Source organism: Capsicum annuum, chromosome 10 (assembly GCF_002878395.1).
Source record: "Capsicum annuum cultivar UCD-10X-F1 chromosome 10, UCD10Xv1.1, whole genome shotgun sequence".
Taxonomy (NCBI): Eukaryota; Viridiplantae; Streptophyta; class Magnoliopsida; order Solanales; family Solanaceae; genus Capsicum; species Capsicum annuum.
This window is the reverse complement of record NC_061120.1, coordinates 210,053,045-210,073,133: the sequence shown is the minus strand read 5'-3', so window position 1 is coordinate 210,073,133 and position 20,089 is coordinate 210,053,045. Positions and strand designations below refer to the sequence as shown.

General features: G+C 33.0%; 3 protein-coding genes and 1 non-coding gene across 5 annotated transcripts; 3 read left to right on the top strand and 1 right to left on the bottom strand.

Annotated features, from left to right (window-relative positions):
* The first annotated feature begins 1,515 nt into the window (after window positions 1-1,515).
* LOC124888196 lies at window positions 1,516-1,618 on the top strand. The gene has a single exon (XR_007046327.1). It is a non-coding gene; the product is annotated as a U6 spliceosomal RNA (small nuclear RNA).
* A 28-nt stretch (window positions 1,619-1,646) lies between these two features.
* Window positions 1,647-7,598, bottom strand: LOC107843678. Its single transcript, XM_016688044.2, has 2 exons — window positions 7,167-7,598; window positions 1,647-2,853 (listed from the first exon to the last, which is right to left on the bottom strand). Exons 1-2 carry the CDS (start codon window positions 7,280-7,282, stop codon window positions 2,478-2,480), a joined length of 492 nt encoding a protein of 163 aa, XP_016543530.1. The 5' UTR covers window positions 7,283-7,598; the 3' UTR covers window positions 1,647-2,477.
* A 2,258-nt stretch (window positions 7,599-9,856) lies between these two features.
* Window positions 9,857-10,171, top strand: LOC107844613. The gene has a single exon (XM_016688989.1). The coding sequence runs from the start codon at window positions 9,857-9,859 to the stop codon at window positions 10,169-10,171; it is 315 nt and encodes a 104-aa protein (XP_016544475.1).
* A 1,107-nt stretch (window positions 10,172-11,278) lies between these two features.
* LOC107843679 (heme-binding-like protein At3g10130, chloroplastic) lies at window positions 11,279-17,760 on the top strand. Of its 2 annotated transcripts, none has more exons than XM_016688045.2 (8): window positions 11,279-11,600; window positions 12,358-12,447; window positions 12,566-12,636; window positions 14,419-14,520; window positions 14,621-14,725; window positions 16,627-16,762; window positions 17,113-17,222; window positions 17,337-17,760. In XM_016688045.2, exons 1-8 carry the CDS (start codon window positions 11,396-11,398, stop codon window positions 17,409-17,411), a joined length of 894 nt encoding a protein of 297 aa, XP_016543531.1. In that variant the 5' UTR covers window positions 11,279-11,395; the 3' UTR covers window positions 17,412-17,760. The 2 variants fall into 2 exon arrangements, with proteins under 2 accessions (XP_016543531.1, XP_016543532.1); XM_016688046.2 differs by having other exon boundaries at window positions 11,292-11,600; window positions 14,621-14,686.
* Window positions 17,761-20,089: the final 2,329 nt, after the last annotated feature.

Sequence of the window (20,089 nt, the reverse complement as noted above, 5' to 3'; positions counted from 1 at the left end):
TTTTTTTTCTAATGCATCCTACAAAATGACTCCTTAATTCACACTTCATGATGTTTTTTTTGTTTTGATAAGCAGGATATATATATATATAATAAAGGAGTAGTTACGAGGGTTAATACAGATTGCTGACTACTTAGTCAGGGACAAAAATAAGCGAATCTATATTTTGATAATTAGTACAAGGATTGATGATGTTATATCTCTTGCCTATTGAACTTCTATTGTAAAACTTATCCCATAGCTAGGGGCGGACCTACGCTAAATTTTGAGGTGATTCAGTATACATTAAACTTAACGTAGAATAGGTGTAATTACATTAAAAAATATACGAAAATAGGTATAGAACATATAAAAGTACCCACCAAAACAAAAACTGGTTGGATGCACTGACATTTAGGCTTATCTTAAGGTATTCTATTGGAAGGTGCGTCGTAGGTTCGAATCTCATTGAGGAATTTTTATTTTTTTTATTTTCTTTATTTTTTAAGCATCCAGAATCCTCAAATCTCACCCTGTGACCTTCTTCAACCCCAATAAAAATTGTATTACAATATTTGATGTTTAGCATGTTGTGTTAAAAAAAATTACATAGTTAATAAAATAAGTTTCAGTAAAATATAAATATTAATCTACATGATTTAATAATCTTAGTTTATATATCTAATCTCTATATTCTATTTCACATGAAATAATTTATAAGTTCTTCCATAATAAATACAGAAAAAAATTCAAACCAAAAAACAATGGATTATGCTAAATTTTATGTGGTGCTTAAGTAGACAGGAAACCAAACATTATAAAATACTTAACAATTTCATGTGGAGATTAGTTTCACCATTTTCCCAAACAAATGTCAATTTCAGTTATTAATATTTTCCCCGTTGATTTCTGATAATTGTTTTGGGTGGACTATTTCAGATTTGTTGTCGCGTAAAATTCATTAACGAGAAAAGTGTTTTCTGTTACAAAAATTTAACTTTAAGGCTTAAAATTGAAACATCTAGTACATGATGGAAGGAATCCTATCCATCCTGACACAATCCTTGGTGCTATAATCCACTTAATTTATAAGGAGTCAAATATTATCAAATTAAAGAATCAAATATTATGGATACACCATTTTCAACTCTTGAAAGAGACTGTGAAGTGCAGTCTTTATTGAATCAATTTTTTTTTTTTTTAAAAAAAATTCTAATAATGAATAATTAAGGAATTTTTAAGTTGTGTCTTTGAAAAGATGTCCAAAATCTTAATTTATGATAACATATAGTACAAAAAGATGAGGGTGATTTTGACATATTCAGAAGTGCAGGAAGAACTTCATTACGTGAATGAATACTTCAGGGGGTGATGTTGAAATAAACTTTCTTAAATAGGACGAAATGTTTGGTTTTCGAAACTTTATGACCCAAAAACGACATTTACTGGAGTCACATCTTCTTTTTCGTTTCTCCCACATCGAGCAAATAAAGAAAACTACACCACTATAAGGACAATAGCAAAGGTGTGAAGCTTGTCCCTTCGGGGACATCCGATAAAATTGGAACAATACAGAGAAGATTAGCATGGCCCCTGCGCAAGGATGACACGCACAAATCGAGAAATGGTCCAAATTTTTTTGTCCGATCTTCACCCGAGTCTCTTAGTTTTTAATTTTTTTTTTTTTTTTTTAAGAATCTTGATACTACTATTGTTGTGAAAGTTCACTCATTTTCCATCTAAAACATTTTATGCATATGAGCAATTTACTCTATTCCACTAATACATTGTATGGCCTGTTCTGTTTTCTTTTTGAAGATAAACAAATTCTGAGGAACAGTTGAAAAGATCATTCTTTGTTTAGTTTTCATTGCATAGAGATATAGTGGTAGAATGTTAGCAGGGAGCAGGACGTTGTTTTCTTGTCACTTAAATTAGTAGTGATAATATTGGCCTTGTAGTTTCTCGATTTTTGTTATTGTTACTATCTGTTGTTTTTTTGTTCTTCCGCTACTTCTTGTTCGAAACTGCTTTTTATTTTCTTTTTCTCTAAATTGAGGACCTATTAGAAACAACCTTTCTACATCTGAGGTAAGGGCAGACCGGATTTTTAATACCAATTACATATAGTGAGAACCCAGTAAGAAATATCATTTAGTGAATCAACACCAAGGTAAAGGATGCTCAACAGACAACAATACAATTCTTACGACTAACTAAAGAATAAATGGAACAGATATGCTGGAGAACTTCCTGCTATTGCTACTCTGACTTTCAGCAATTTCCTTCAAACTGGTCCACGACTGCTTCTTTCGCTTACTTGGATGTTGCGACAGTCTTCTCAGCAACTCTCATGGATAAACCATCCGGAGGTTCAACTTTCTTCTTGGACCCTGTTCTATTTCGTTTCCTCCTCTTCGAGTCTAACAAAGAAGTAACCGCAACTGTTGACAATGGAGTTGCAGGATCATCTCCAACTATTTCAGATAAAACAATTATTATATTTGTCTTATTATCTGTGTGTCGGTACTACCCCTTGATTCATTGAACTGTTCGGACTTTTGGGTTGCTGATTCAGTAGTGTCAACTCTTTCCTTATCAATGCTAGCCACTAACGTATCCAACTGTTCAGACTTTCGGTTTGCTGATTTAGCAGGGTCAACTCTTGAAGTTGTTGGTTTGGCAGGATATAGATCTTTCATATAGCCTCTTGGGGTTCCTCTTTTTAGATTCCGATGTGAGCAGAAATGACACTCATATACAACATAGTTCTCCGGGGGAATACCAGATGTCTTGCGTTTCCTTCGTGCCTTCCTTTTGTTCTTCGCAATCCATGTTGTACGGTTGTATCCAGCTTGAAGGATAGATTCACACCTGCAAAATATCAATTATAAGTCGGTACAGGAGCCTACCAAAAGGGATGAAAAGTCGAGAATGACTCATTCAACATGAAAGCAGCAAAAAATCAAAGTAATTATAAACTTTTAAGCAGAATAAATCAATTCCATACATACATTGTGATTTAAAATAGGAGAAATCAGAAGGAAGAAGTAAAAACAACTCGACGTGCACAGGAATTAGCTACTTGCTGGATTGAAACCAACAAAGCTCACAAAACATGCACTCGCCTTTATATCATTCCCGACTACTATTGGAGCTAATCTAAAAGTTCAAACAACTAGATTTCTTCAGTAAATTAACTCCATAACACCGAGTTGTAGGAAACAACTTAAATGAAACATCTTCCAAATGTTATATTTATCCTTGTGAGAAAGAAGTAACAATATGTTCTATGGAGTAAACACATCAATTAGACATTTCACTATGCATATAGTATGTAAAGCTGACTTTTATCCTATTTGATTCTCTTGTAAGAGATAACAAAAGTGAAAAAGAGATAAACAGAAAATCGACTAGTGTTCTGAATACAAGCAGATGTAGAGCTCCCAATTATCTTATAGACATTAAAAGTAAATCGAAAAGGAGAAGGAACAGCACAACTACTATGACTCAATCCCAAATTAGCCGGGGTCAGGCGGTCAGCTATAATCCTCAATATCCATTTCGCTCCATATGGAGCCGTTCTTAGGAGAAGGAAAAATCAAAAGAAGAATACTACTCAGCTCTGTTTTTACACCCAAAGTCAACACTACGCAAGAATGTGGGAAGCTCCATAAAAACGGATTTAATTAAACCAAGGAAGATTTTTGCTGAAAGAACAAACATGGTACACGTAATCAAGAAACCTCACTCTCTGTCACACTGCACAATACTGCGGAAGCGACCAACATCCATTTTGCTTTTTCCCTCATTTATGAAAATTTTCTAGTGCGTTATTCCACCCAAAATGTGAAAAAGCAAGAAACTTTAGGAACTACATGGGGAAAAAAAGAATATGCTTTTACACCGAAAACACACCAAGCTAGAATGGGCAGCTCCATGCAAACAGGCAACAGCCTGAGCCAGCTTTAACTACAGAGAAGTCACCTAATCATGAAACCTCACTCTCTCACACACACAGAGCAGACCAATGCTGAAACAATCAACGCCCATTTTGCTAGTTTACCCCTTTATGAAAAATCTCAAGAGCATTATTCCACCCAAAATGTGAAAAAGCAAGAGACTTTCGGAACTACGTGGGAGAAAAAGAAGAATATTACTCGGCTGTGCTTTTACACCCAAAACACACTAAGCTAGAATGTGCAGCTCCATACAAACAAGCAACAGCCTGCTCCAGATTTAACTATAGAGAAGGTTTTTGGTCACAGACCAAAACTTGGTACACCTAATCAAAAACCTCACTCTCTCACACACACTGTACAACAATACTGAAATAATCAACGCCCATTTTGCTATTTTCCTCCTTTATGAAAAATCCCAAGAGCATTATTTTTTGAAACTGAAATCCTAAGTGCATTAATCCACCCAAAATGTGAAAAAGGGAGAAACTTTAGGAACTACATGGCCAAAAAGAGGAGAATATTATAACTCAGCTATTTTCCACTTTCCAGACATAAATAGCTGTTACCAAAGCTCAAAAATAGCAATGAAACTTTGGAGCATTGAGACTATGTCTGAAGGATATTATATACCACATTAATGTAAAGTACTCAAAAACACACGAGTGATCCTTCAGGATCCCAGAGATAAAAAATACCAACTGACTGTAATAAGCTGCGACCTAGTTATGTTTTTGGTTTTCTGTATTTAATTAGTTATTCGTACAACCTCTAGAAATCCATGCAGATTTAGCTAATCTTAGAACACGATGAAAGCAAAAACCTATATAAGTGATACCAACTAGTTGGTTATAGCTTGCTTCTCGGCCTCCGGGTCCAGTTGTAAGAGTGGCTCATGATGAGTGGGTTTGGCGCACATAACGAATTTGAACCCTGCTACAGAAAAAATTATGGTAAACGTGCATCACTGGCCTTGGAGGATTTCCTGAACATTAAAAAAAAGTTGGTTATAGCTTTTTTGTTCTGGTTATATTTGGGTAAGATATTTGATGGAGCGCGCACGGGCAGTTCCATGAGGATTATTGAAACTTCTCTTAGAGCACTCCCAGGAGTTGAAGACATTGATATTGGCTACGGAGCAGAAGAAGATATCCCTTTCTTAATGATCAGATGTCACAGGACCTTGAAATTTTATTCAAGTAATCGAGTCAACTGGCATAGGACGGTTCAAGGGATTGACATTTCCTGAAGGAGAAGAAAAAGAAACCTGGAGAAGAGATGAAATTGAACAGTAGCATCGGTCCTTTCTCTGGAGCCTAGTCTTTACTATTCTTGTTTTCCTGACCTCCATGTTAGAGTGGGTAAAAGTCCTACATTGGTTGGGGAATGAACTAGTGGTTTGCTTATATGTACTTGGGTAATCCTCACCTCTTGAGCTAACTTTTGAGGTTGAGTTAGGCTCAAGGTCCATTTCTTGACATGGTATCAGAGCCAGGTCCATTCTCGTTTTGGGCTCCCAGTCCACGCGTCTGTGCCAGTTAGACCTGAGCGTGAGGAGGGTGTCAGAGTTGGTAAAAGTCCCACATTGGTTAGGGAATGGACTTGGGTAATCCTCTCCTCTTGAGCTAACTTTTGCGGTTGAGTTAGGCCCAAGATCCATTTCTTGACACTCCATGATGTTGATGTATATTCCTCATCTAAAGGATGGCCTAGAAACTAAAGTTGTCAACATGCTTAGCATCGGAGAGATCTTGAGGTGTGTGTTAGCTACTCCGGTGCAATTCATCATTAGATTTCATTTGTAGACTGATTCATACAAAGCACTCAGCTATCGTTCTGCAAATATGGACGTTCTGATAGCTTTGGGGACACATTAACCTACTTCTATTCTGTCATACTTGGTTTTGGCAGCAGCTACTTCTCCACGCTTTAAATCTACTGATTTTTTTGAGACTAGCCCAATGCTAATTACCTTTACATGAGAGGTAGAGAGGTTGTTTTTGATAGACGCTCAGCTCAAGAAAAATTAGTCCAAAGAAGTCCAGAAAGAGAACAAATGAAAGTGAACGCATAACAAATCGTTCTAAACCATAGCTACAACAAAATAATACGACAATCGAAATACAAGAAACAAAAAATAGTAACATAAATCAAAGTACTACAAGAAACAACAGATAGTACCAGAAATTGCAGTACAAGAACTATGGGAGAAATACTATGACCACTAGTATGGACGTATAGAAAGACAACACACTAGCATCGGTGCATCTGCATCTCCTCTCCCCTTGCTCAACCATCCCAAATATACTCATTGCTAATCCTATCTCTCCCAGGGGCGGCTCAAGCACTTCGATGGCCTAAGACAAAAATCAAATGGAGGCCTTAAATTTTTAAGAAAAATAAATACATTTTTTTATTAAATTTTATGAAAAATAAATATATTTTTCTATTAAGTCTATATTTTAAATTTTTTGAGATGCAAAGTTGTTAATTATTTTTTTTATAGCGATTTCTTCTAGTACTCTTTTTCCGTCAATATAACTAATGCATTTAATCTTTCTTAAGACATAATATTTTAAAGTTTAAATATAAATCAAACTTCTTCTAATAATTCTTTACTTTTTTATAAGAAATTTATTTTCTCTACAAATAATATTTAATTTTTTGTTAATAAAAAGTATATAATCTATTATTGTAAAAAAAAAAAAAAAGAGGCCTCAAATTTGGGTAGCCAAAGACGGTTGCCTATTTTCTGAATAGGTAGAGCCGGCCCTGATCTCTCCTACTATACCCACACATTCATTACTCAATCAATATCCATTTTTTAAGCCGTCACAAAGTTAACCGTCTATATTCATGAATGTAAGAGAAATACAAGAACAACAACAGCTGCATACCCAATAAAATCCTACAAGTGAAATCTGAAAAGAATAAAGTGAAACCAGACCTTATCTCTACCTCGTGGAGGTATTTCTGAATGACCTCAGTTCAACGACAACAGATGAAAGTAGTTATAAAAAATAAAAACGCCTTACAAAATGCAAAAAATGGTTATGAAACCCCACAAGTAAGGTCCGGGAAGGATAAAGTGTAAGCGGACCTTACCCTACCTTGTGGAGGTAGGTGTTTCTAAAGGACAGTCAGCTCAGATATAACAAATCAAAGTAGTCATTAAAAAAAAAACAGTGGAAAATAACCAGATTTAAAAAAAAAAAAAAAAGATCAAACCTTTGACAAGTAAATAATGAAGGATCAGTCAAAACACCCAAAGACTTAGCTGATGCAGCTAATTTTTGGCCAAAGAATGCACCAAGTGAAGGAATGGAAGCTTCTCCACTGACCATGTAGCAAGATTCTTAATATGTTCCAATTTCAGTATTGATTTTGCATTAACATGGGTTTCTTTCTTCTTCTTCCCACATAATTTTTCTCTTAAGTAATTGAAACAGATATTTTACCAATTCCTTTCTTTATTGATGATGATTTCTTACCCATTATACAAGTAGATTTAAACACTAAATACAATCCAAACTTTACTCAATACCCGTCATTTAATTACACAAATACAATACAAATTTCCCTCCCTAGTACTGTTTGAACAACTTGTCGCAGTTGTCGAAACTTTGGTAGGTATTGAATAACTTCGCAAGGTTGTGGTTGTTCTACAACTGGAACAAGTTATTAAAACGGAAAAACTTAAATAAATAAATAAATAAATAAGTTATCTCTCCCATCTAATTTTAAAAACTTGGAGGACTCCACTTAAAGCTCGTTTGGATAGAATTTAAAAAATTATTTTTTAGCTTAAATAATTAAAAGCTTAAAATAAGTGTTTTTAAATTAAGCAAATAAGTGTTTGGATAGAAGTGCTGAAACTGAAAAAAAAATCTAAAAATAATTTCTATTTAAATACACTTTCAACGTAAAGTGATTATGCCAGATCAATTTATAAATATAAGTTACTTTTTTATTTTTAAATATTGTAAAATAAAAATTTTAAGATATTTTTTATATAAATATAATATTACATTGTAATACTGCAAGCTTGTAAACAGCAAAAAATCTTTAAGAATGAAACAAACTATTAAAATGAATTAATTTTTAAAATTTAAATAACATGCAGAGATTCTATATGAACGGATAGAAAAGAACTTATCACAAGCTCGATTTGATGGTAAAATTTTTGATTGTTTTCTTATGTAGTGATGGATTCTCTGAAAATAAAGGGGAAAGATAAAAAAGAAACTGGAGGAAAACGATGAAAAAAACGACAAAAAGAAAGAAAAATCAATAAGGGCTACAAAGTTTAGGGTATTGTTGGAATTAGAAGAAAATATAAGGGATAAAAAATTAAATGTATTGATCAAACCTAAAAAAAAATTAATCTAAAAAGTAAAAAGTCGGGGGTATCCAGCATCTCAATTTTTTCTTTTTTTAATCCACTTTTAGCTTTTTCTAAATTCTTTTTAATTTTACCAAATATCTAAAAAAATTAAAAAAAATAATTAAAATTTAATTTGATCAAATTTTAATCTTATCCAAACGCCTCTCAGTTGGACAACTTGGGAGTCCATTTTAATCCAAAGTCCCGAGAGAGAAAAATGAGAGTGTTATTTGTGGGCTACAAAGGAGAAGAAATTGAACCGGTCAACCGGTGGTGCCGGCCAAGATTGAACCGGGTGAACAAAAGGACACGTACCGGTTTAACCTTTATTTACTTTCAGTTTTTGACCACTTATGATGTTGGATTATAAAAAAGTTAAAACTCCTATATTAGTACACTCTCCGTCCAATTAACTCGTTTTACCACGCTACTTCAAATTTTATTTTCGTTACTAAATATTGTTATTTTTATTTGAGCTTTTCTTCATAAAAATATTAATTAGAGTTTAATTTAATTAAATTATTTTTATTTAAGAATTTTATGTTATCAATATTTTTTATATTAATGATTAAGAATAAAGGTAAAAAAAATAAGTAATTGTGTTTTTTTTTTTTTATAAAAGTGCTAAAATATTATGAAATATGGACAACAAACACTTTCTGTGTCCATCTTTAGCATTTTTCTATTTTGAAATATCTAAAAATACTTATTCAATTTATAAAATTAATGAATAATTGAGATAATTTGGGTATGTAATAAAGAGGGGTACGAACACCCTGATTTAGAGATGCGAAGGGTTAGCTTTTGACGGTTTCAAATAGGGTAGAGGTACGTCAAAAAAAATACCGAAAGAAGGTAATTTTAGATAGGACATGAAGCAGTTAAAGCTTACTAAGGACATGATCCTAGATAAGAAAGTATAGAGAATACGAATTAGGTTAGTAGGTTAGTGCGTGTGGGTGAGTCTTAACTAGTAGTTAGGTGTGCTTTTGGGTAATTTGCTAGTAGTTGTACGACTTTGCGTATAAGATGGGAGTCTCCGGTAAGGTGGGTTGGGGGAGGTGGGTACTTGCGATTTATTAGTGTATCGTACTACTTTGTGAGTGTCTTTTTATCTTGTCTTATATTTTATTACAATTATATTTATTGTGTATGTGTCTTGAGTCGAAGATTTATTGAAAATAGTCTTTTTACTTTTTAAAAAACAGTAGTATGAACCGCATATATTTTAAAGAGAAAAGGGTCAAAATACCCCTCTACTTTTAAAAATTGATCAATTTTACCCTTTGTCATATTTTAGGATTAGCCGTTATAAAAGTTTATATACGTGCCCTTCAACTCAACGGAATGACCCAAATAACACCAATTGATCCGTTTTTAATAAATTCAAACCCGACCCGATCCAGGAGAAAGAGACCCAAACAAATAAACACAATATGCCCCATCAGCCACAATCAAAGAATCTCAGCTCTCTGCCATAATAGGGGCCCTTGAAGATGCGAGTTTCACAACCATTTCTACCTCTCAGTCGTTAATGTTTCTTTCGGTATCAGCCTCGAAACCAAAGTCCATTAAATGGTCATTGGTTTCGAAGCTTGTACACAAAGGGGTTGTAGGTGGCAGTGAAGGGCAGAGGGAAAAGCTGACTGAGCTGGAGAAAGTTGATACTGCACTGAACAACTTGCTGGACCAGCATGAAGAGGAAGTGGAAAGTTTCGAATTCGGGCAAAGAAATCTGGAGAATTTGAAGGGTAGCATTGAGGATCTTGAAAATGGATTGGAGATGTTGTTCAAGCTTTTGATCCGGACAAGGCTGTCTCTACTCAACATACTTTTTCTCATTGGATAAATTAGAGGGTAAATTAAGGTATCATATTGTATCAACAGCAGAGTGGTTTTTTTTTTTTTTTTCTTTAATTGAAGTAGTAATTTTTTTTTTAATTTCAAGCACATTCGTGCAAGTCTGCCTGAATGTTCATCAATTTCATCTATGGCGAAAAAGCTAAGCTTGTTTTTTGTTTACTCAAATAACATTTTGATGGGTCGGTCGGGTCGAGCTTGGGTTTATTAGAAAACGGGTTGACTAATGTTATTTGGGTCATTCCGTTACGTTGAAGGGAAGATATATAAACTTTCATAACGATGGGTATATATGACTCAAAAGTATATCCGAAAGTAAAGTTGGTCAATTTAAAAAAAATAGAAGGGTATTTTTGACCCTTTACTCTATTTTATATCCCATTAGGTGGAAATTCATTATATATGTTATTATTGTTGTTTATTCTTAATATTAATATGATTTATTATTTAATATATTTTTTAAAGTATTAAATTTATTTTATTTAAAAATAATATAATCAAATTGTTTTTATCAAATTTAAATTTTATTTTTTTAGAAGAAAAATAGAAATAATACTATAATTACTTTTACTTTTCCTAGAACTTTTTTATATTTGGCTAACCTCTTTTTTAAAAGAAAAGTTTTGAAACTCTATAATGTAGTCGTTTAAGATTTTTGTTAAGGGGAGATTTTTTCTCATTAGTTTTATACTTTTTAATATTAAGTTTTATATATATGTTAATTGATTAAATCATATAATAATATTATTTTTGTTATTGTCTAATCTATTTTTTCATAATTTACAATAATTAACTTAGGATGACGTCCTCTCGATTTCGAACCAACAGTTAGTATATACTTTCTCCGTTCTAAATTATTCGTCTCAAACTAAAATGATATATTAATTAAAAAAGTAATTAATAATATAATTTGTTTTATTATAATATTTTTATTAAATGATATTTATATTTTAATTTGAAAAAAAAGTAACTAATGTAAATGATAAAATATATATATATTTTTTATTTTTTCTTAATTAATAAAAAAAAAATTAAATTAGAAAATTTGGATTGGAGGAAGTACTAATTTAGAAAACCAAAGGTGGACTGATGCAAAATTTCAACAGATAAATGACAAGTGGTGATGAGGTGGAAATATCTAACTCCCTGAAAACCACAAATCTCTTCTTTCAACGACTTTGCAGTTTGCTCATTAACAGTACAAAGTTAAAAGATGTTTCTGGTATCACCTTCATCACTATCCATAAACAGAATGAGAGCTTCTCCGATCAAATCCATGGCAGCAGTTAACAGAAATAGTAGTTCCGGCGTTGTCACAGCGGCTCCGCCGCACCGGAGAAACAACACGTCACCTCTCGAAGCTCGAATCTCCCTCATCTTCGCTCTTGCCTCTCAAACAACTTCTCTTTCTCACAAACGTAATTTTTGCCTTCCAATCCCGATCATTTTGAAAGCTATATGCTTAATTTTGAGAGTTTTCATGCTTATGCTGGAAAAAGTAGTTTTTTTTTTTTTTTTTTTGTGAAAGTACCATTCCTAGTCTAGTACTCTCTCTGTTCTAATTTATGTGACGCAGTTGGAATTTGGAGAGTCAATCAAGGTTGTCTGTCAAAATATCATTATAAGTTTTTAATTATTGTGATTTAACTTAGATTTTTACGTAGTTTTCAAATATATAAATTCTTTGTATCTCACAATGGAGAAAAGTGTCTTTAATTAAAAAAAGGGGACAAGGGGTCACAATATTATTAAGTTAATGAGAAAAATGTTGAATGGTTGATTTTTCACTTTGTTCCAATATATGTGGTGCAGTTGGAATTTTCAGAGCTAATCAATTGTTTTTTTTTTTGACAGGGATTTCCTTATATGACTTCAAATATTTCAAGTTATTAATTATTGTGATTTAAATTATAGGACTTTTTATGTAGTTTTCAAATGTTCATTTCATTCCTTTTTAGTTGTCATGTATGCTAAAAATAGTTGTTCTAATCTATGTCGAAGTGTAGAAGTTTGAGTCTCAAAATTAGTGTGGCACGTAAATTGGGACAGATGAAGTAGCATTTTTCTCAAATTTGTTCTGTTTCTGGTCCTACAGCTAGCTTAAGAATGAGAAAAATGATGAATGATTTGATTGATTGTTACCATATTGTTAACTTTTTTAAAAATTGTTGGCAGTTCTGACGGAATTGGCGGGTGAAACGGCGAAATATGTGTTTCCAAAGAGGATATTTGAAAGTCGGAATTTGGAGGAAGCTTTGATGTCTGGTATACTTTTTCAATTTTTTTTTATGATTGTTTTATTCTCTCTTTCTTTAATGAGATTTTAGATGGTTAAAATCGGTTCATGTAATGACTAGCTCGCATCACTGTCGTCTTCTTGTAGTGCCGGATTTGGAGACAGTTAAATTCAAGGTTTTGAAACGCTGTGATCAGTATGAGATAAGAGAAGTTGAGGTATTTGCACTTTGATTCTACTTATTTAGCTACTAATTTTGTGGTACTTTACTTTTTCCAATTGAGTCTAGATTCATATGGCCGTGGAAACATCCTCTTGCAGAAATGTAGCGTAATGCTGCGTACAATAGGCAAGGTCTGGCCCTTACCTAGACCCTGCGCATTGCTGGAGCATTATTGCACCAGACTGCCCTTTTAATCTAGATTTACATTCATCCATTCTATAATCAGGGGATTTGGTTCTAGATGAAACGAGCAATATTTGACTGATTAAAAAAGTATAAACCTTTGTTAAGAATATGCCGACGATAGAGGGGGAACTTTTGATGAGAAAACCTTTAGAATACTACCGACATAGATACGAATATAGGCAACGTACATTGTTTAATAGAGTTGTTCAAGGGCCGGATGCAACTTGTAGCTACAGGGTTCATATGAACCAATACCTTCAGCACGGGATGTAAATTTATGTGTAAAATTCATTAAAATTAGTAGATATGAATCATGCTTTAAAAAATATGATGCGTTTAATGCTAAGAACCTTAAAAAAGGTTGAACCCATAAAGCTTGAAAATTGACCCCCTTGTATTTGTTCAGATCAGCTACATATGCTAACACAAGGAATCCTTAAGTCAGTATTTCCTCATGCATGGTAATTATAGTGAGTTCTCCCGAAGTAATTTAGGGTACTAATACAAGAAAGCATTAGTTGGTGAAAATTACCAGGTCGTGTCAATAGATACAACTGGAGAACTACAGTTATAGTGAAGAGTCAGCATGTTGATCAATAAGAAAGAAAAAAGAAACAACAGGAACCTCAAAGAGATGGTATCCAAACTTATTCCAGAACGGAAAGAAATTGACAGAAATAGACTAGTGATCACAACTCAGGATTTTCCTCAATTTTGGGAAACATGTTAGTGACTCAGTGTTAGGACATGATTTGAACACGGAGGGTGGTTTCTGGAAATAAACATCTTATGTTCTAACTTTTGGTTTGATCCTATGTTGCTTGGACTCTTCAAAAATGTCAACGGGTGCGTGTCAGATTCGCCAAAGCTAGTGTATTTTTGGAGAATCCAACACTGGTGCGGCATTGGAAGTGAAGAGTCCGTGCAACTCAGGTTTGATTTCCTAGAATTAAGCATGTCATAATCTTTCTCTATTCGTATTGAAGCCGTGGATCCCGTTGTTTGAAAGTCATTGACATAAAGATAAAATTTTGGCAAATAGTCCTTTGTATCTAATCTGAAATCTGGCTCATCAGTCACCGTGTTAGTTATGGTGCAGATTTTTTTTTTTTTTTTTGGGTAAATAAACTATTTATTTATTACCAAGTAGAAATTACAAATCAAGAGAATTACAAGCAGGACATCCCCATGCTTGCATACATCTAGCTATCTTCACTATCAACTACCACTCCTTGGTAAGAGGTCAAATATCCAGCAAACTATCTTTCAGCAATTACACAGGGTAAAAGTTCAAATTCTGCAGTACACTATGTAGTCTTGTTCGCATACTTTCTCTCAAGTGCACCTCTTGAATGATTTGCTTCATCAAAACTCCAGGTGATCCTTAAGGTGCATATAATTCTTCTAACAGTATTAATCTGCAATATTATAGACATGCTGTATTATTAGAACTTTACTCACCAACATTTATTTATGCTGTCATGTTGATAATTAATTATTAATCCTTTCCTGATTGTCCTTTTAGCCATCTTTCTTTTTCATTATAATTTTGTTCACTTATCTAAAATAGTATTGTGATCACTTTAAACAGCCTTACTTTGTTGCTGAGGTTACAATGCCTAGCAAGTATGGGTTTGACTTTAATGGTGCATCTCAATCCTTCAACACATTGGCTGAGTACTTGTTTGGTAAGGTAGTCGTAAGTACTTACAGAGAGTCAATCTTAGATCTCCTCGAACCACATCCTGATGGTGGCCTTCTTTGGTTCTGTTCTGTTTCTTGGTCAATTCCAGAACACGAAGAAGGAGAGCATGGCAATGACAACACCAGTAATCACCCGTAGAACTCAATCTGAAGGGGTAAGGATGGAAATGACTACTCCAGTGATAACTAAAAGGGTACAACTCTTTAACTAGTGTTCCTTTTTCCTTTGTGCTATTTATTGCATCATTGAGACAAATGGTTTGGTTAGTCTACCGCGTATGCTTTTTGGTCGACTCTTTCAGTCCTTTTGCATCCCTTTTAATCCTGTTGCAGCGTGCTATTAACTGCATCATTGAGACAAATGGTTTGGTTAGTCTACCGCGTATGCTTTTTGCAAATGGTTTGGTTAATCTACCGCGTATGCTGTTTGCTCGACTGTTCAGTCCTTTTGGAGACATTGTATTTTTTTGGAGAAATTGGAGATATTTTGGAAGAGGACTACTAAATGCCTGTTGATGCACATAAGATATTGGAGTTGACTCACTAAATAACTTGTTGAGAAATGATCGCCTAATGGAAATGCGGTATTTTGCTAACTGTATTGGAAAAAAACATCATCTAGTTACCTTTCAGGTTTTTAACTGATTTTATAAATGACGAAATGTATTTTAGATGTGATTTGAGGGTCGTCCAATTGTGTGCTAGGTCTATACAACAGAGCACACCAGAGCAGATACATATGCTTGAACCTGTTGTATTCTTAGTCCTCATATAATATTGCAAATCTGCACCTGTTGTATTCTTAGTCCTCGTATAATATTGCAAATCCATATCTGGGAGACGGGAGAAGACGGGAGAAGTATTGTGTTGGATCTTCCAAAACGCAAAGTAGTAATTTTGAAAAGTCTGAGCATTGATATTGCACGGATTTGGATGTGACACGAGTGTGACGTGATACTTCTCTCCAAATTTTCAAAATTCACTAATAATTAATGAAAAAAAGTGTGAATCCCTGTTATATATCAGGTGTGTCTCAATAAAATTAATGGCCTAAAACCAAATTTTAATAAAAACCTCAGATATGTAAATACATATGTACAAAAATAATACTGTAATAATTTAAAGTTGTCTTTTTTTTGTTTTTTGCATATTAGTTATTTTTTTGGTGTAGTATTTTTAAAAGACACATAACATTTAACTTCACATATTAATATGATTATTAATAAAAGTAGAGATTAATTCTAGTGAATAAAATGTTAAGACATTTATTTGCAATTCATTAACTTGTATGTTGTTGTTAGAACTTTATATATTAATATAATGTTTACGTTGTTTAATTCAAAGTTCTAAAATATTTCTGGTAAAAATTAGATAGTTTTTTCTTTCTTTATTATTTCTTCTTTTTTAGACGTATTTCACAATCTTCATTATTATAATAATTTCTAAGTGAAGTTGAAAATCATGAAATTTACAATTAAAATTTTTGAGGCCTCAAAAAATTTTGTGGCCTAAAACAAACACTTTACTAGTCTTACCCTTGGCCAACCCCTGACACGCATGAATCTGATATATGCCTATAGCCAATAGGGTAGTCCATGTAAGTTTAGAACGGAATAACAGTCAGCGAGAACAATATTCCACATTATAAAGATTATGTCTGAATAGTTATACACATCTGATCCTCTATATAAACGATAACATATTTTTCTAGTAACTCATAAATGAATCACTAATTACTACATTTTGCAACATAAAAACCAATATTATGTGAAAATAGGGCACACTGCCTTATAGATTGGTTGAGTCATTATCTGGTTATGCTATGTGGAAACATCCTATAAGAATTTCTTGCTGCCAGACACTTCAAAACCAGCATTCATTCATTCTAGAAAAGAAAAAAAATCACTTCTTAACTTATGTCTGATCCTACGTTTAGTGCTTCACCCTCCCAGTCCCCACGCGCCGCACCCCACCTCATTCCCGATTCAGAAGAAAAAAAAATGAATATTGTGTATATAGTTGTTACATTTGTTTCCCGCTCTCGTATTTTCACAAAAAATTACACCCACTGGAATCTCATTAAGAATTTTATTAGGCGGAAGATCAGGAAAAGTGGAGGATGTCCTTTGTCATGCCCTCCAAGTATGGTTCGGACTTGCCACTACCAAAGGATTCCTCTGTAACTATCAAAGAGGTGCCTAGGAAAACCGTTGCAGTTGTTGCTTTTTCAGGTTTGTGACTTCAGATTTCAGCATGTCAATATAAAGTTCTAGATGAAATTTGAAGTTTTCTTAAAATTCAACATCTGGGTAGTTGGAAAGCTAGGATCTGTCTCAAAGTTTAAAATGTTGGTCAAAGTTTATGCAATTTGACTCTCGAGAAGCGAAACATGACAAGTGAACAGAGGGAGTACTTTATTGATAGATTCACTTGTCGTCTCTTTCTTTAATGTCCTATAAGCCTGCTGTGACGAATGGCGGTGTTCAATTCAGAGTTCAAAAGAGAGAACATTTAGGAATTCTATTTTTCAAGTTTTGTTTCCTAACTTAGCTAAACCTTCTCTCATTCGATTTCGAGGAAGGTTTTGTGAACGACGAAGATGTTAAAGCTCGAGAATCAAGACTTCGAGCTGCGTTAAAGGGAGATGCAGAGTTTAATGTAAAAGATGGTGCCTTGGTAGAAGTCGCACAGGTAAATATGCTGAACCATTTCAATAATACTTATAATATCTCCTGGAGAACAGATTTTGGCCTAGTGTAACTAAATAACCTACTAGCTGTGTATTGGTTATACTTTTTCTTGCAGTACAATCCTCCTTTTACTCTTCCATTCACTCGTCGGAATGAGATTAGCCTGGAAGTTGAAAGGAAACAGGAATAGCTAGTCAGTTTGTAGTATATTGCAGATAAATCCGCTCACTAATGTATAGAACCAGTGAAGCAAAACTTCACCAGTATACATACGTATATGTCATATATGGTGTTAATATATTGTATTAATATACTCCTTGTATATATACATGTCAGACGATTATTTGGCCTTTTGATCAGGACTGAAATGGTTATGTACATGCACAGAAATGCACAGGCCTCGTACGTATTGCTTCTGCTCTAAAAATACAATAGTAAGACATTTTGTATGTTGTACTCTTCATAATCCTCCATTTGTATCTATATTATGGGAATATTATTCATTTAGTGGAGCTGATCTATGTTTGAATTTTAGATAATATGGTTTTGTCCTGGATACTGCTGAAATTTATGTTGTTCGGACTCCTCCAAATGTTATCGGGTGTCTTGTTGGATTTTTCCAAAGCTATGCATTTTTGAAGCATCCGGCTCAAGTGTAATTGGTAGTGTAATTGGTACATGGATTGTTCTGAGTACCCCTGGGTACTTTGTGCTTGCAGATTTTTTTACTTTTTAACTTCTACGTCGATTTAGATATTGTGGGGCTTCAGGAGGTTCGAAGCCTTTAAGATTTCACTTAGAAATTAAAGCATCCAACTATTTTCTTGGTTTGCAAGTGCTTTTATAAATCTTATATCAATTTTTATATAATTATAACTAGTTTGTGTCGAATTTAACGGGGATGTCGAAAGACCACAAAACAGGCCATTGGTTCCCCCTACATATATCATGACAATGCAACAATAACTAGGCATTATTCTCAATCAAGTTGGGATATCTTATGAATCCTCAATATTCACTGGGCCCCATAAGGATCGTCTTAGATATTGCAAGGTTGATTTTTCATAAATGGATTGTTTTTAGGTCGCTTGTTAACTTACCGAAGTTGTCCCCGGCGAACCCTCTTATGGTTTGAGACGGACAATATGAGCAAGCACATGCAGAGTTCACAGTCACAGCAATTTTGAACTTTTTTCAAAATAGTAAGTGTTGTGATCAAACATACAATTTTAGTATTAATGGACACATGTCGTCTAACACTATAAATCGAGTTTTTATTGTTGTAAGCATGAATATTTTATAACACTATAAATCGAGTTTTTGTTGTTGTAAGCATGAATATTTTATGCACAAGGGAGGTGATATTATAAAATTTGGCCTTATTGTAGTAGAGCTATCCTTATCGAATTAGTTATAGTTTTTCTTTTGTACCATATTTTCAAAAGAGTGGTGATACAAATTATGATAATTAACGAAGTTTCTAAGCACCTGGGTGTGGATCACAATCGGCTTTTTCAAAATTATGGACTAAAGAATAGAAGCTGATGTTTTAGAAAAAGAAGTTGATGATAGATGGTGCCATGTGTGCTTGCTTTTTGCACGAATATACATGGTAGGATATTTCGTGTCTTTTGCAGAATATTCTCTTAAAAAACAATCAGGTGCCCTAACAATAAGCTTGTGATTCAAGTTAACAAAAAAAAAAAAAAAGTTGTGATTCAAGTTAACAAAAAAAATGCTATTATATTTAGCTACTTAGCTATAGGCGGTGTTATTAAGTTAACAAGAAAAGGGAATTTCAATAGAAAAAAATTATTCTTAGTTGTAAATTCTTTTATTTAAAAATTTGTCATTAGATTAATTCGTTTCTATGTGTTATAGAAAATTAGGGTCATTCTTGGCCTCATATTTGGCTTGCTTTGCGCATTGTGCAAGGTATCAAGTAAAAAGAAAAATTATTCAAAACCTTATTTGTCGAGAAGTTTTTCAAGTTGGATAGCGTTAGACATTGTAATAACGAATAATATCAAACACATATTTTTAAATTTCATATTTATTAGTTAATATAATCTACTGTGATTTTTTAGGTTGCATTTAACTTATGTTTAGATAAATCTTATCATTTTCTTAATTTATGTTGTATGAAATTTATTTATGCTCGATCTACAATCCATTTTAATAAATTAGTGGCCTTTTACTCAGAGGCCACAATATATATAAATACACATTTGAAAAATAATAATATAATAATATTATTAAATAACATAAAACTTTTAGTTAAGCAATATAAAACTAAGAAGTAATTTTTGTTAATAAGATGTTAGTGATGTATTTATAATACATTACTTTGGATATTATTGCAAAAACTTTATCTATTCATATGAAAGATATAAGTTATTTAATTGAATGTTAAAAAATATTTTTGGTAATTTCTGTATACAAAATTTTTGATTTTTTTTTTTACAATCTTCATTATTGTTAATTATAATATTATTTTAAGTTTTAGAACATAAAATGATTATATTTAACATTAAAAAGTTTTAGAACCTCAACATTTTGAGAACCTAAATCAATCATTTTACTAACTTTACTCTTGAATTACTAATGCTAATATAAGATGTGTGAATTACTAATGCTAATATAAGATGTGTGAAAAGCGAAAGCAATACAATGAGTATCTTCGTGCGACCACGCCCTTCAAGAATAAGGGGATGGTTTTCCCTCTTTATCACTGCCTGTTTGGATGGTTGTTACGTATTATTTCACAGTGTATTGTATTATATTAATTATGTTATAATATTATATCATATAGTATTATTAAATAAATACAAACATTTGATAGATTAAATTATAGCGATTGGATTGTTG

Coding starts and splice junctions, on each gene's coding strand:
- LOC107843678 (XM_016688044.2), bottom strand. CDS start 7,282: ATGGTCAGTGGAGAAGCTTCCATTCCTTCACTTGGTGCATTCTTTGGC. Junction 2,854..7,166: donor TCATTATTTACTTGTCAAAG/GTTTGATCTTTT, acceptor GATATTTTGCAG/GTGTGAATCTATCCTTCAAG.
- LOC107844613 (XM_016688989.1), top strand. CDS start 9,857: ATGTTTCTTTCGGTATCAGCCTCGAAACCAAAGTCCATTAAATGGTCA.
- LOC107843679 (XM_016688045.2), top strand. CDS start 11,396: ATGTTTCTGGTATCACCTTCATCACTATCCATAAACAGAATGAGAGCT. Junction 11,601..12,357: donor AACTTCTCTTTCTCACAAAC/GTAATTTTTGCC, acceptor AATTGTTGGCAG/TTCTGACGGAATTGGCGGGT. Junction 12,448..12,565: donor GGAGGAAGCTTTGATGTCTG/GTATACTTTTTC, acceptor GTCTTCTTGTAG/TGCCGGATTTGGAGACAGTT.